A 14,429-nucleotide genomic window follows, 5' to 3' on the forward strand; every position below is an offset into this window, starting at 1 on the left:
TCTGGGTGAACCACGTACATCTTGTGTTTGCTTTCCTATCTCTATCCATACTAATGACCGGAGCAATCTAGCGAAGATCATAAAAAGTGACCGTTTTCGCTACCTAGGATCTATCTTGCAAGAGAACGGAGAATTAGATGGAGATCTCAACCATAGAATACAAGCTGGATGGATGAAGTGTAAGAGTGCATCTGGCGTGTTGTGTGACCGTCGTAGGCCACTGAAGCTCAAGGAAAAATTTTATAGGACGGCAATAAGGCCAGCGATGTTGTATGGCACAGAATGTTGGGCGGTGAAGCATCAACACGTACACAAAATGGGTGTAACGGAGATGAGGATGCTTCGTGGGATGTATGGGCACACGAGAAATGATAAGATTGGGAATGAGGATATCCGAGGTAAAGTAGGAGTAGCCAAAATTGAAGGAAATATGAGAGAAAATCGGTTCCGGTGGTTTGGACATGTGCAAAGAAGGCATACTGACGCTCCGGTTCGAAAATGTGACTACGGGACAGAGGTTCAGGGCCGAAGGGGTAGAGGAAGACCTAGGAAAATTTTGGAAGAGACCCTAAGAAAAGACTTGAGTACTTGGATCTAACGGATAACATGACACAAAACCGAGCGCAATGGCGTTCTAGGATTCATATACCCGACCCCACTTAGTGGGAAAAGGCTTTGTTGTTGTTGTTGTTGTTGATGAGTTTAAGAAAAAAGAATATGAAATAAATACCAGGAATTTCTTGCTCTATGTTACTGGGGGATGTCATAGTATGATCATCACTTGGAGTTGGAATTTGTTGTCTTTTTTCTTGTGCTATTAGACGTCGTCGAGCTAGATATCTTTGATGTTCTTCAGGACTCAATGATTGACGCCACTGTCTTGTACGACTTTGAGCACACTCCATGGAAAAATTTATCTAAAAAATTAATAAACATAATGAACCTAAATAGAATACAAATTTTGTGACATTCCACAAATACGAAAAGGTGTATACAGATGCCTACGAACAGATGAAAACAAAAGCTTTATGTACACAACACTATAATACAAAAGAACAAAATAAAATAATCACAAAATATTTTTGAAGTGTAATAAGTATCAATGCAAGAAAATGACGGGCCTTTATACACTTGTTGGTTGGTGTTAGGCCTTGGATATAATTTAGCCTTAAGGGTTTTTTTTTTTTTTTTTAAATATTATAAATTAGCGTAGTTTATATTGTTTTAATTTTTATGTCAACTGGATGAGTAGAATTTTAAACTTTTTGTAATAACCCTAAACCCTATCATATCATTGTTTAATGTCAACATTCCCTATTGCACCAGAGATGTTTTTCTTGTCGAGTTAGCTTAATGTGAATGCCTCTAATTTACATATGGACATGATATAATTGTCAAGTATTTAAAAGTCAAGCATTTGGTTGGAACATATTTCATTTAATATTTTTTAGGATTATAAGGGAGTGGGAATAGATGAAATATCGGATAGAGTTCAATAATGGGTAGCTTTTTTACCATCGATTTCGACTGCGAAGGCAAAATGTAAATTTATATTCATTTAGAAACGTAAAGGTGTAAATTGAACAAAATAACAATCAAATTTATATGCTAACATGATTAGGTACGTTTTCACATTGAATTAGGTTTCAACATTAGAAGTTCTTTTCTCAAGTCTCAACATTCAGCAAAATGAAGAAAACAAAAGGCCAAAAGCAAAAAGCCACCTCTTCCACTGTAATCACCCTTCCTTTTCTTCAAGGCTCACTGCCAACATAAAAGCTATGGCAATAATACAGTTTCCCCCCTTCCTTTTTGTTCGTGCCTCGACAAATGGGTCTGCAACCAATGAGTGTGTAAAAGCATAAAAGGTTTTGTTGGTAACATGAATTGTATGTGTTTTCAAAAACTCGGATTTACGAAATTTGAAAGAGAACAAAATGTTAAAACATAAATTAGTAAAAGAAAAACATATATGAAAGAAAACAGGTAATCATGGAGTTGGGGATTCTATTGTGTAAATCATGAACACATTGTACGCAGTGAGGCAGTGAAAAAGGACTACCTTGGTTCTTAGATGTTTAAGCTAAAAATAAATTTGTAAGCTTATAAGCAAGCAAGACATCGATATTTCAAAATCCCATGACTTTCGGCAAGTACTACTAAATCTTAAGTCCATATAACAACTCAAAACATTTTGTATTGCACTAAAGAGAAAAAGCTAGCAATCATACCTCAGCTAACCGAGCAACAATGACTTCAATTGACACAAAGGTCCGAATCTAATCAATGTTAACAAAAAATTACACTTGCCAAAATCAATCCAATACCTGTTGCACAATCACAAAATGTGTTAAAACCCGAAAATGGGCGAAAAAGCAAAGAAGAAGCATTGAAGAGATTAAGGCATTTAAATAATTGGATGAAGTGGACAAAGATCAGTAAAAAGTTGGGGAGAGAAGTTATAATCTCTACAGTGGTTGCTTGGTAATAAATAATGACACTACAAATTGACATAGTAAAATTATAAAACCATCAGAAAATTGGAATTAAGCCAATAAGTTTTTATTTTTTTATTTTTATAATCTTAGATGGTAAAATGAAAATGCACCAAACCAATATATACCTTTCTGATCCCCTCGGTCACTGAAACCATCTTATCACTTCTTCATTTGCCAATACAGTACCAAAAGCGGGCACCAATTAACTGGCACTTCAGCCTGAATGTAACAAAGTAGAGTATCAGATCTGTGCACTGGCGGAAATGATAGAAACTACCACCGCCAATATCTTATGCATACCTGATACGCCAATCCCCTCTTTAATCGCTGAAGGAAGATCCATTGGGTCCATCTATAATATTCATGATCCCAATCGTATGAGAATCGTAATGACTTAAGCAAGCAAAATACAAAATGTCAATATATAAGGAACAAAGAATACAATTTAAAAACTGAAAATGGACAAAAAAGCAAAGAAGAAGCATTCAAGAGATTAAGGCATTTAAATAAGTAGGACGAAGTGGACATAGATCAGTAAAAAGTTGGGGAGGGAAGTGATAATCTCTGCAATAAGGCAGTAAAAAATGAGTCCAACTAATTCAATCTATTCCCTTTTGTCTACTGGCTATTGTGCCACACAATCCCATTGTTGAAATTTTCCAATTTCATATTTCCAGTAAATGTGTAAATCCCATTTAAATAATTACACTTGAAAGACAATTCAATGAGAAAAAAAAAATAGGAAAGTAACTCTTCAATGGAAAAGGAGAAGGTGCAGAGAATTACCGTTTCGTTCCGTTTACGGTTTCAAAGAGTAAGGGAGGTCTTCTTCGCAACAACTTTATTTACATCACTATAAATCGCATAAACCCTACAAACTTCCATTACATGTCAAAAAAAAATTCCGTGAAAATTGAAAGGAAAACTGATGATTCAAATGGAAGAAAGACAAAAGCCCAATCACATACTCAAAAGGAACACGACATATAGCTGTAAACGTACCCTTGTCAACCTTCTCTTTGAGCTTTAGGAACTGGAATTGCATTTACTATAAAGCCGAACTGAAATGAAAACCAAATGAGGGGAATCACTTAAACTCACAAATAGATTACAACAACCTTAATTCACTCGACTTACACATTCAAACTATCGAAACTAATTCCCGGAAACGGAACTAAGTACATTATCGATTTCTGGCATTTCTACTACAAAATTACCAAAACATAAACAAATTGAGCTTTATATAATAACTTATCATAAAGGGTGAACATACTGCAACCTGATCAAACAGAATGATCGGTACAACTCGGGATTGAAGAATCTTTGATTACTTTGAAAACTTGGTGAAGTTACTCCTCCAGAACCCCATGAAGAAAAATGACAGGCTGCAGGATAAGATTCAAAACGTATTAAATAAAAAACCAATAAAGATGTCCTCTACCCAACTTTTCTGAATGAGATTCCTAAAACATGCAGAATATTTAAATTCCTTTATTTTACGTAGGCGATCTATATTTATAATTAAACTCAATTTGGCTCAAAGCTCCTCAATTTCTTTCTTTTGACGCTTGAGAATAGCAAAATCTGTTAGAATCTGCCAGGAATGACATACTTTGAAATAATAACAGTTAAAACATATGATAGAAATAAGAGAACAATTTCTTTGTCCAACATATACAAACTTGGGAGAATATGAAGAATTAATCCAAAAAAGATTGCAAACGAAGCCAAGAGAGAAATTTAAAGTACATCAGAGAAAGCAAATAAGCTTGCTTGCAATCAATTAAAATTGCATGGCATGTATAATTTGACATATGTTCAATGTCAGATCAAGACAAACAAACCTGTTCAAAGAACAGGGGCGAATTATTAAGGTACCTTAATGGGTCAGCAACCAATCAGTCTGTACAACCATAGAAAGCCATGAAATTTTTTGTTAGTAACATGAATTGATGTTTTAAAAACTGTAATCGGATTTACGAAAAATGGAAGACAACAAAAAAAAGAACATGTGAATGACTAAAAACAGTAATCAAAATTATTCATTACTTGAGCAAAATTAATCAGAATTTCAAAACACCAATTTTGTTTTATATCTTCTTGTTGCTTCTGGTGACATGGGAACGAAAGGAGGATGGTGGTATGTTGTTGCCGCAGTGAATCAGGGAGTCAAAGCTCTTTGCCCGGAATTTTCTTCATCCTCTGCCCCTCCCCTCCATCAAGGTTAGTAGGTCAGAAGTGGATTTGAAATGTGGAATCAATCCAAGAACCTAAACTGCAGCTGAAATCATATCCTTTAAAAACAAAGAGATTGAACATTTCCTAAAAACCCAATTGGATGAACAAATAACTTTTATCGAATTTACAAAAGTTGAAGAGAACGAAAACTGAAAACATGAATCACTAACCCGATGAAAGTTTTCAATTTTTGCACATATAATTGTTCCGAAAGCTCAAATCTTTTACTAATTTCTATCACTGAGTTTGTCGATCCTTTTTCGTTTGGAATAAACTGAAACCACACAGCGAACTCCTGAAAACTAAAATTAGCCTCCTTCCGATTACTCATCTCTAAATACTAGTGGTATGCAGGTGGTTAGTGTTGAACCTTCCTACCAAACTCAGATCGTGGAAATCTTTGGGGGAGAAAACTGGCCACTACTGCTTAGCAGTTTGAGAGGCTCCGAGACTACATGCTTGTTTTTCTTCTTTTTTTCAATTTTCTGTTTTCTTTTCCAATACTTTTTAGATTTTGTTTTCTGCCCAATTATGGTGTTTTTACGAATTTGTCCTCATTTTCAAAACTTTTGTGGTTTTTAAGTGAAGAAAGCAAAGGGTAATATTGGATTTATTGAATGTTTCACCAAACTGGGGCTCTCACTTTTTATATATATATATATATATATATATATAAGATTTACTGCTTTTTCTAGTTTGCCGTATATAATTTAGAAATAGTATAATTAGTTGAATTATGCCCACACTAGTTTTGATAAAATATAATTACTTTACAATAATTCTACAAAGACCATGTCACTGATATATATTATATTGAAGTGGGCATTTTTAATGAACCATTGAATAGATAAAAGTTAAGGAAAACTAATGAAAATAATTTGAAAACTTTAAATTTTAACAATAAGAACAAAATAAACAGTAAAGTGAATAGTACTAGAATTGACTTTTTAATGTAAAAATATGATTTTTCATTAAAGTAAACAGTACCGAAATTTTTTTGTTAAAGTTCCCTGCACGTTAATCTATTTAAAAGTACCGCACTCAGAGCACGCTTCAGTCAGTGGGATGTTATGGTGCTTACAGCAGAATCATACTTTTCAAACCATGAGGGTTAAGTTTGGGAACTGGAGCCGCAAGGGAAAGAAACATGGCAGCAGATGGCTTACCGTATTAAGTTGATGTCATAGCAGATGACTGGTCCGACGTCAAGATATCAGTACCGTACCTCCAGCGAAGATACTTCCTTTCTGGAATAAAATTGTTGACATAAATTTCAATTGGTCAATTCATTACATTTACATCCATTCTAATATTACAACGTCTGCTGATCCCTTTTGAAGAATCAAGGTGAATAACCCATTCTAATGAAAACATTACATCCATTCCAATTGATCAAATCATCAATGAAATCCCCCCTTGTTCTATATAATGGCGTTGGATTAAAAATTTCTGCTAGCAATCACATTCTATGCTAACGGTAGGATTACAGAACTGTTTCTTTTCTGCCTTTAGCTCAAAATGACTCCTGTTATTCGTCAGTCTGAACTGTTTCTTTGCTTCCATTAGCTCGAAATGACTCCTTTGTTATTCCATAGTAGACTGGTTCTTCGCCTACAAAGGTAATGAAATTCCAGCCAAAAGCAGACCCACCGACAATACATGTCCCTTGAGTCTGACCATCTTCAGCCTGCTGCTTCTCGCTGGATACACCAGTTGGAAACTTATTTTCTGATGGTTTTACAAAAGCCTTTGTATCTTGGGGCTTTTCACCTGGCACATTCTTACTTCTTGCTGCCGAAACTGTTTCTGCCGTCATCTGTTTGCATAGTTCCATCAGAAGTTTAACGTCTGAAATTTGCAACATACACACGACCATTAGCACATCTCATGATCAATCCATTAAAAGCAACATCTCATGCGATTGGCTCCATCACAAAAACGCCTTGAACTCTAAAGTTTCTAAAGGAATCTAAAAACTGGAGCAAAGGCATATATGATGCTCAAGAAACTCAGGACAAAACCACGCGTCAACATTAGAAGATGAGTGAAACATATAAAAGGCCAACTGAATGCTACTAACAATATTCTAGGATTGGGTGGCCAACAATAAAACTATCACAAACTGAGTTTCAACGGTGAAACTCAATATAATCAAATCATTCACACGAAAGATTACTAAGCCAAGTTAGCACATGTATGAAAGTCAGACGTCATAACCACCGCAATAACAAACCACTTATGTTAAGATTACCAAATCAGGTCAGCTTTATCATACAAATCAAGGGATAACTGTATGTCACTGTGTGAAAAAAAAATGAAAACAAATCTTGATGAGCTTACATTCTTGAATTTCTTCGGATGACTTGCAAGTTCGAAAGTCAGGGGTTCGGAGAACCTACAAGATGACAAAAAAGCAAAACGTTATGCCCTCCACACTTCATATAATGTAGCGCACAAAAGAAGCCAGCGGCAGAGTAACTAAGAGACGAGGGTAGTCAGGGGCCCATCCTGCAAATTTTTTTCCTTTCAAGTATAGGGATATAGCAGCTACTTAGCGAAGTATTAGTTCAAGCAGAACATAGAACGCAAGAAAATATTGGTAAGCCTCAATGAATCTCAGAAACGTGTGAATTGTATCTAATACATGTATTAGTTACATCAGGGGAGTCCTAAGCTATGTAGTATGTACTGTCTATCATCTTCTATTTCTTGATTACTTCAAGTTCATCTTTGGGTGAAGGAGAATTAATCTGGGTGAATTTTTAGATTTGTTTTACCAATAATTCAACTTGAAACTCTTTTTTGTTTCCATGTATTTATTCTTTTGCTTTCTTGGTTTGAACGTCTAGTCCACCATTTTCCCCATTTCTTCCCTAATTTTTCTTGGTTTGAACTTCTAGTCCCCAATTGTAATCTACTTCTATCTTAGACTATTTATCAATCTATGATGTATAATTTCTCTCCATCTATGAGTTGGAGAGAGAAAAAATGTAAATATCATCAATTTATGCAGTACTTTGCTGTAATTTAGATGTCAAAATGTAAAGTTTCATATTTGTGAAAGACCACCCCCCATCCGCATCCATGTTAGACTAACAACCTAATGCACTTTAAAGCAGTCATAATCTTCTAAATTCTAGGCATCGAATACAGATTACATAACAATATAACATGCTTAACACATTACACTTTGCCTGCAGCCTAAGAGAATCGAGCAATATCGGTAATGTTAGCAAATAAACACTAACTTTGACAGTTTCACTTGATACAAATTAGAAACACCTCAATTCACTTAGAACCATATATCACTTGCCTTCATTTTCACTATATCCTAACAATGGTTACTAATAGTTCGAGTATTAAAAGTTCTGCAACGAAAAATATGAAACACCACAATCATTGCTAATTCATTATTTAAACAACCTTTTTCACTACGGAGCCACTAAGGGCACCTAAAATGTAAGTACAAGGCAGAAGAATACAAAGATTGCACATTTATTTAATCTTTTTAGAGAAAAATGAAATCTTTAGAAATGTTAAAGACGTGCAAATTGTGAATCCAAGCAAACCCGAATACACAATTCAACAAAAAGAAAACCCAGATCACAAAAACATTAAAAAATTACAAGAAATTCAAATCAAGATGAAAAATTTGGGAGATGGGTTTTTAACTGTACCTCGAGAAAATGAGGACGGACCTCTTTGAGGACGGCGCGAACCTTGTAGAGGGTAGATGAATTTGAGAAATGGGCATCATTTTCGAGAGGTCTCTTCTTCGTCTTGGAAGGAAGAGAAGACGGCGGAGGTTGTTGAGGGAGGAATTCGGCGGAGCTCGGAAGGGTTGGGAGGATTTCGGTGGCTGTGGACTCGGCTGGCTTTGGTTCTTCCATTGGTTCTTGGTGGTGTTTGTCTGGGAAGTTGAGCGGACTGTTTTTTTTTATTGCAGGAAGTGAGGTGCTTGAGGTGTGTTTGGCTGACAGTGTAAGCTTAAATGCTTAAAACAGAACTACATAGAAAAAGTTAGCCATTATATCCAAAACGATCACTCTGATTCACATAATTTTTTATTTTTGTTTCTTAAATTTAACATTAATAGAATTTTTTCTTCAGATTTTTCAAGGTCAATCATTTTGATCATTCTGTGAGAATTTTCCGTTTGATTGAGGGTATTTTTATCAAATCAACCATTCCTCTTGAACTGGTGGTTTCTTCAATTTAACAGATGTTTTTCACAAAATGACCAAAATAATTGACGATAGACAATCTCAGAAACCGCTTTCATTGAATTTAAGTTTCAGGGACAAAAGTGGAGAGTCATGTCAATCTTAAAGATCATTTTAGCTAAAAATCTAAAAAAAAAACTTACCTGGCACAAATATATCACTGTTGTGAAGCTGCTAGACCTGCGTGGCTTCAGTGAAAGTTAAAGTGTTTATAATACAAAAATATGTAATTTTTTGTCTACATAAGGTTTTGTACTAAGACTAACTCCAATGGCTACGTTAAAACTCAATGTTCAAGTTTTAACTTTGCCCAAAGCTTCTCTAATCATTGGGCTAAAACACATTTTGGGTTAAAACTTATTTTTGGGCCAAACTTAATCCAGAAAATGAGCCAAGGTAGTGGTTGGGATCGAGTTATTGACGTTTACTTGATAAAGACCAATGACCATTTTTTTACTAAAGAGCCCACGTGATTGGACCATTGGTTAAATTCAATTTTGTTTTAAATAAATCAAATTTATAAATCAAATTTATAAATACATTAAATTCAATGGTTGAGATCTAATATGAGCAAATTTAACGGTAAAAAGAAGATCTAACAATGCAAAATTAAATCCAAACGGCTAAAACAATTAAAAAAAAATTAATCAAAAATTTCCCAAAAGCTCACCTATGTATTTGTTCAAATACCCACACAAAATTCACTTTCGTCAAACATTTTTCCCCCTTTTTTTCTTTCTACTCTCCTATGTATCTGTGTTTAAAAATGAGGTAGGTTGTGTGGTTTTCTATTTTCTTTCATGTGGTGTATATGTGTAGAATGAGGTAGGTTTAATGATTTCTCATTATTTAAATATTTTTAGATTAAAATATCCATAAAAATAAATTAGAATAATCTACAAAAAATTATTTTTTTAAATTACAGAAAAAGAAATTAGGCTAAAATCATTCATTAATAATTTCGGACTAAAACTTTAAGCCAAAACTATTGGAGGAAAAAAGTTGTTTCTGTGTTAAAACCAAAATTTTATGGGCCAAAAATTTAGATTTTAACGCATACCATTGGAGTTAATCAAATTGGCACACGATATACCGGTGTCATATACCAATGCATGTTTATAATATAAAGATATGACACCCACTTGTAACTCTTGAAATTATGCCATTGTTTCTGTTAAAAAAATACACACACACACATACATGTGTGTAAATTTATGTCTATATTAGTGTCATGTAAGTGCTCTCTCTACTTTCATGAATAATTGTGATAACTACAAACCAAATGGTACATTTTGATATTTTACTCGAAGGGTTGATTACAAATTTTGTCCTTCAACTCTTTGAGAGTTTTACTTTTTAGTTGGTCCTTAAACCTATACATATATATATATAGTATAGTATAGTGAAGACAATTAGTGACGTCAATCACAAAAACCAATAAAAAAAATCGCCAACAACATACTTAAGGAAAGAGAACAACCTCAGCCATGTTTAGTGCCAGAGCAACTTGAGGACTAGAATGGGCACGAGTCCTTCTTGGATTTTGTTTTTTTAAATTGGTTCACACTTATACCACTAGATAGAGAACACCAATTAGTAACTTGACCTTTCAATAATTACCACCCACCCTCCAAAAATCTCAAACCATCCTTGGTGTCTCACGCAAGGACCAGCCACTCCACCAATTTTGTTCTAATATGTTGGACCTGTATCTTCTCTCATTGTTCTGTATTTTCTTCTATTTTCGATTCATCTATTATTTTTAGACTCGTGAAACCAAAATTAGAATAGAAATAAATTTTTTTAGACTCGTAAAAACAAAATCAAAATTTCTTCTCTCACTTCTAACACGTTTACACACACACACAAAACGGACAATATTTTCTCTGCCTATCCTTGTATTTTCTATGTGCGTTTAATTCTTTTATATGATGTCACTTAGTACTACGGTCTAATGATATTCTTCTTCACTTGTAAGTGAGAGATCTTAGGTTCGATTCTTGCAAAAGGCAAATTTGAATCATATTATTGCTAACCCATTGTGAGGTTAAGCTCACCCCTCCTCCTTAGTGTAGATAATATCGTTTGTTCAAAAAAAAAATATCCTTTATATGATGTTGACTCCTATGGTGCCCCTCTTAAAATAAATTACTAACTCCGTTACTGGCCATGTTATGGCAACTCAGGGCCGCACGCTGAGGGGGTGCAAGTGGTGCTACCGCACATGGCCCCCAAATCGGAAGGGCCCCCGATTTTTCAATTTTGCATGCATTTACTTATATATAGTAATATATGTAAAATATTACAAACTTGAGTCTTAGTGCAAGTTGAATTATTGCTTCTTTACATCGGCTTAGGGGATAGGTTCAAAACTCATCTCCATCATTTTTTTCAGTTTATATTTTTATTAAATGCATAAGCTTCCATAAAATAATATAAAAATTCCACATAATAACATGCAAATTCGAACTCTAACCCTCTAAATAGTTAAGGAAAAACAATACGCCACATTTCCACTGGTTGATTTGTTAAATTTGTTTGTGCTATTAGAATTTATAGAAGCTCAATTGAAAACTAAAATTATTATTTTGAACAAAAAAATTTAAATTCTTAATACTTTTTAAGGCCTCCAATTCTAAGATCCCTAAAATCTCAGTACCGGCTATGTTGCAACTTGTAGAATGATATTTCGGTCAAATAGAAGGATTACGCCCTTCCATTCCATTTCCCCCATTATCTAGTGCCCTATCTTACTGTTCCTACAAAAAAGCTCAATAACAATTTATGATTTTGCAATCCCTTTTTAGAAGAGGTTACCACTGACTTATACAACCATCATGTACATAACTTTTAAAACACACTTTACAACTTTCATCGTAGTGGTGCTCTCCTCATTGTTGTCCTCATTAGACACATTTTTAAATTTTGAAGACTACTTGGGATGAAAAACATTGAGGACCAAAATTACGCAACCCTAAAAGAGGAATTTTCTTTAACTCCACGACTAATATCTTTAAGCACAAAATTTAGCACTGGTTTGAGGTGCCACATAATATAATTCTTTATCTCGTTATAGAGGAATGGTAAAACTATGTAGATTTTTGTGTGGGGATAAGTTTTTCTCCGAGTTGAAATCTCTAGCAAATTTTTTATCAAGAGTCTCATCTAAAAAAACCCTACTATGTTAAAAAATAAAAAATAAAATTAGCAAAATGAATAGTCAAAGGAAATTAAGACAAAAGTAAAAATAAAAATAAAAGAGGTAAATAGTGTGCGGTATCAAATGTTACCTCATGTTTAGTTTCGTCCCTAAACTCTCATATTAGTTTTCCCCGTCCTCCAACTTTACTTTGCATTGGGTGAGTGGTCTTTTTGTCTAATATGTCTTCTTTTCCTACAAATTTAAGAGTATAATGGTCTTTTCATACCAAAAAAAAAGTATAATTTATTTAAATGCTTAATTGTAGGCGTAGCAATGATTTCTGAACTTTATCCTAGTTTAATTTTAGTCCCTGTATTCACATATTAGTTTCTTTTAGTCCTCGAACTTAACAATTGTTAGACTACTGGCCCTTGAATGCCGTCTTTTTCCCGTTAAATCTAAAAATATATTAGAAAATTTTAAGTTGAAGTCCGTAATATATCCTCAAATTTAATGGAAAAATATTCGGCGTTGGTGGAAAAAAACTAATGCTGACAACACATTGTTAAAGGCAATGCTAGCCATCAACACATTGTTGTGAAAAGGGTAGGAAGAAAGTGAAAATTTAATCTTTGGGTTCCAACTTAATTTCTCGGATGTGCGATTTTAGTTCACAAATTTTGGGGAGCTTTTGATTTCGGGTTGATGGATTTGCTGTTGCTGATAGGATCACTCTTCGAGTCTTCGGATATGGATGGGAGATTGTTTAGATCACTGGGAGGGGATCCGACCTCCAAATCGAACAGATAGACCCATTTAACCCTCCCAACTTAAATAATAACTCACAGTTCCTAGTTGGAGAATGAATATGGGTTGTTTAATTGGACTAATTGGGTATATTTTGTTTTCGCTTTGCATCGTTTCCATTAACAAAATGATATTGTGAGTGAGATTTCGGGTTATGGTTTGAAGTAACAGCCAGAATACTTGATAAAGATCGTGAGTAACCTGTAGGCTTTCGGGGTTGCCAAAACTGTTTAATGTTTATACGCATACAAACTTGATCATGTTTTGCACATCATGGAAGGCATTTGCAGAGAGAACTTTTACCCAACTTTAGTAACGTACCATGCCGTCTAGACTGTTACGAACTACTCAGATATAGTTGTCATTGGCTGTATAATGTTTTGAGGTCTAATTGCTCCAGTTTGTGATGGCAGATTAAGGGCTGGTTTGGTATTGATGTGCTTTGAAAAAAAAGCTGTTGTGAGAATAAGCGGCTGTGAAATAAATCAGCAGAGTGTTTGGTAAACTTTTTTGTAAAAGTGCTTTTGGAAAGAAAAAAAGCAGTCTGATAGTGGATCTTTTCATTAAAGGAGCACTATAGCTTTGTGTGCTTTGAAAAAAAACCAGTTTTCCAAAGCTGTAAATAGCTGCTTCAACTTTTTCCTTTGATTTCAGCTTATTCTCACAGCAGCTTTCAAAATAAGCTTTTTTTTTTTAGTTTACCAAACACCTAAAACCCGCACAGATTTTTTTCGTGGGTGCATTTTTTTTAAGCACATCACTCCCAAACCACCCCTAAAAAAGCTATAGAGTCTGCACAAAGTTCTATGAAAGACTTCATGTTCGGATCAAAGAGTCAACCTCTGGAAAGCAAAATTGAGAAGCTGGGAGCTACTGGTGCAAAGGAACATACTTAGTGTATAATATGCAGTTAACCATGTATAGAAAGATCGTCGGTCTGAGAATTTTACCGTTTTGTTAAGTTTGTATGGGGTTATTTTTGGAAGGGGCAAGTTTTACTCAAACTCCAGCCTGAACGCAGTGGGAAGGGGCAACCTATAGGCTTAATTAAGATGATCGGTATTATGTATGACATATATGAATACAGGTAAAGGCTTTGCATGCCTTGATGGGTTCACATTATATTGAACTTTAATGATTTATTTATTTATTTTTGAGTTGCATATTTTGAGGCATCAATTTGAGTTCAAAGAAATTAACAAACACTTTATTCTAAGAAAACACTTAAATTTCATTGTGATAATTAAATAAACAAATGGCTTCGGATTGAATTGAATTTTTTTGCAAGGATGATCTATAAATCAAGACTTACAAAATAAACGGTTTAGATTATTAAAGTTTGATGTGGAGTGAATCACACAACTAAACATTTTCATTAAAGGAAAACTAATGAAAAGGGTTTGAAAACTTTTAGTTTTAACAATAAGGAAAAAATAAAGGGTAAAATGAATAGTGCCGTGATTGACTTTTTAGTGTAAAAATATGATTTTTCGTTAAAGTGAACAGTACCGCGAGTTTTTC

The 14,429-nt window shown here is 34.2% G+C and overlaps 1 protein-coding gene and 1 long non-coding RNA gene across 19 annotated transcripts; both read right to left on the reverse strand.

Moving 5' to 3' along the window:
- Window positions 1–1,579: 1,579 nt before the first annotated feature.
- Window positions 1,580–5,215, reverse strand: LOC126631909 (uncharacterized). Of its 18 annotated transcripts, none has more exons than XR_007626515.1 (10): window positions 4,907–5,215; window positions 4,548–4,773; window positions 4,377–4,401; window positions 3,778–3,883; window positions 3,501–3,559; window positions 3,285–3,369; window positions 2,799–2,891; window positions 2,624–2,717; window positions 2,232–2,327; window positions 1,580–1,836 (listed from the first exon to the last, which is right to left on the reverse strand). It is a non-coding gene; the product is annotated as an uncharacterized LOC126631909 (long non-coding RNA). The 18 variants fall into 18 exon arrangements; XR_007626516.1 differs by having other exon boundaries at window positions 3,285–3,376; window positions 3,772–3,883; XR_007626498.1 differs by having other exon boundaries at window positions 4,343–4,401.
- Window positions 5,216–5,980: 765 nt separating this feature from the next.
- LOC126631811 (uncharacterized) lies at window positions 5,981–8,717 on the reverse strand. Its single transcript, XM_050301965.1, has 3 exons — window positions 8,414–8,717; window positions 7,077–7,131; window positions 5,981–6,584 (listed from the first exon to the last, which is right to left on the reverse strand). The coding sequence occupies exons 1-3, from the start codon at window positions 8,624–8,626 to the stop codon at window positions 6,265–6,267; spliced, it is 588 nt and encodes a 195-aa protein (XP_050157922.1). The 5' UTR covers window positions 8,627–8,717; the 3' UTR covers window positions 5,981–6,264.
- Between the last annotated feature and the right edge of the window lie 5,712 nt (window positions 8,718–14,429).

This window comes from Malus sylvestris, chromosome 1 (assembly GCF_916048215.2).
Source record: "Malus sylvestris chromosome 1, drMalSylv7.2, whole genome shotgun sequence".
Lineage (NCBI taxonomy): Eukaryota > Viridiplantae > Streptophyta > Magnoliopsida > Rosales > Rosaceae > Malus > Malus sylvestris.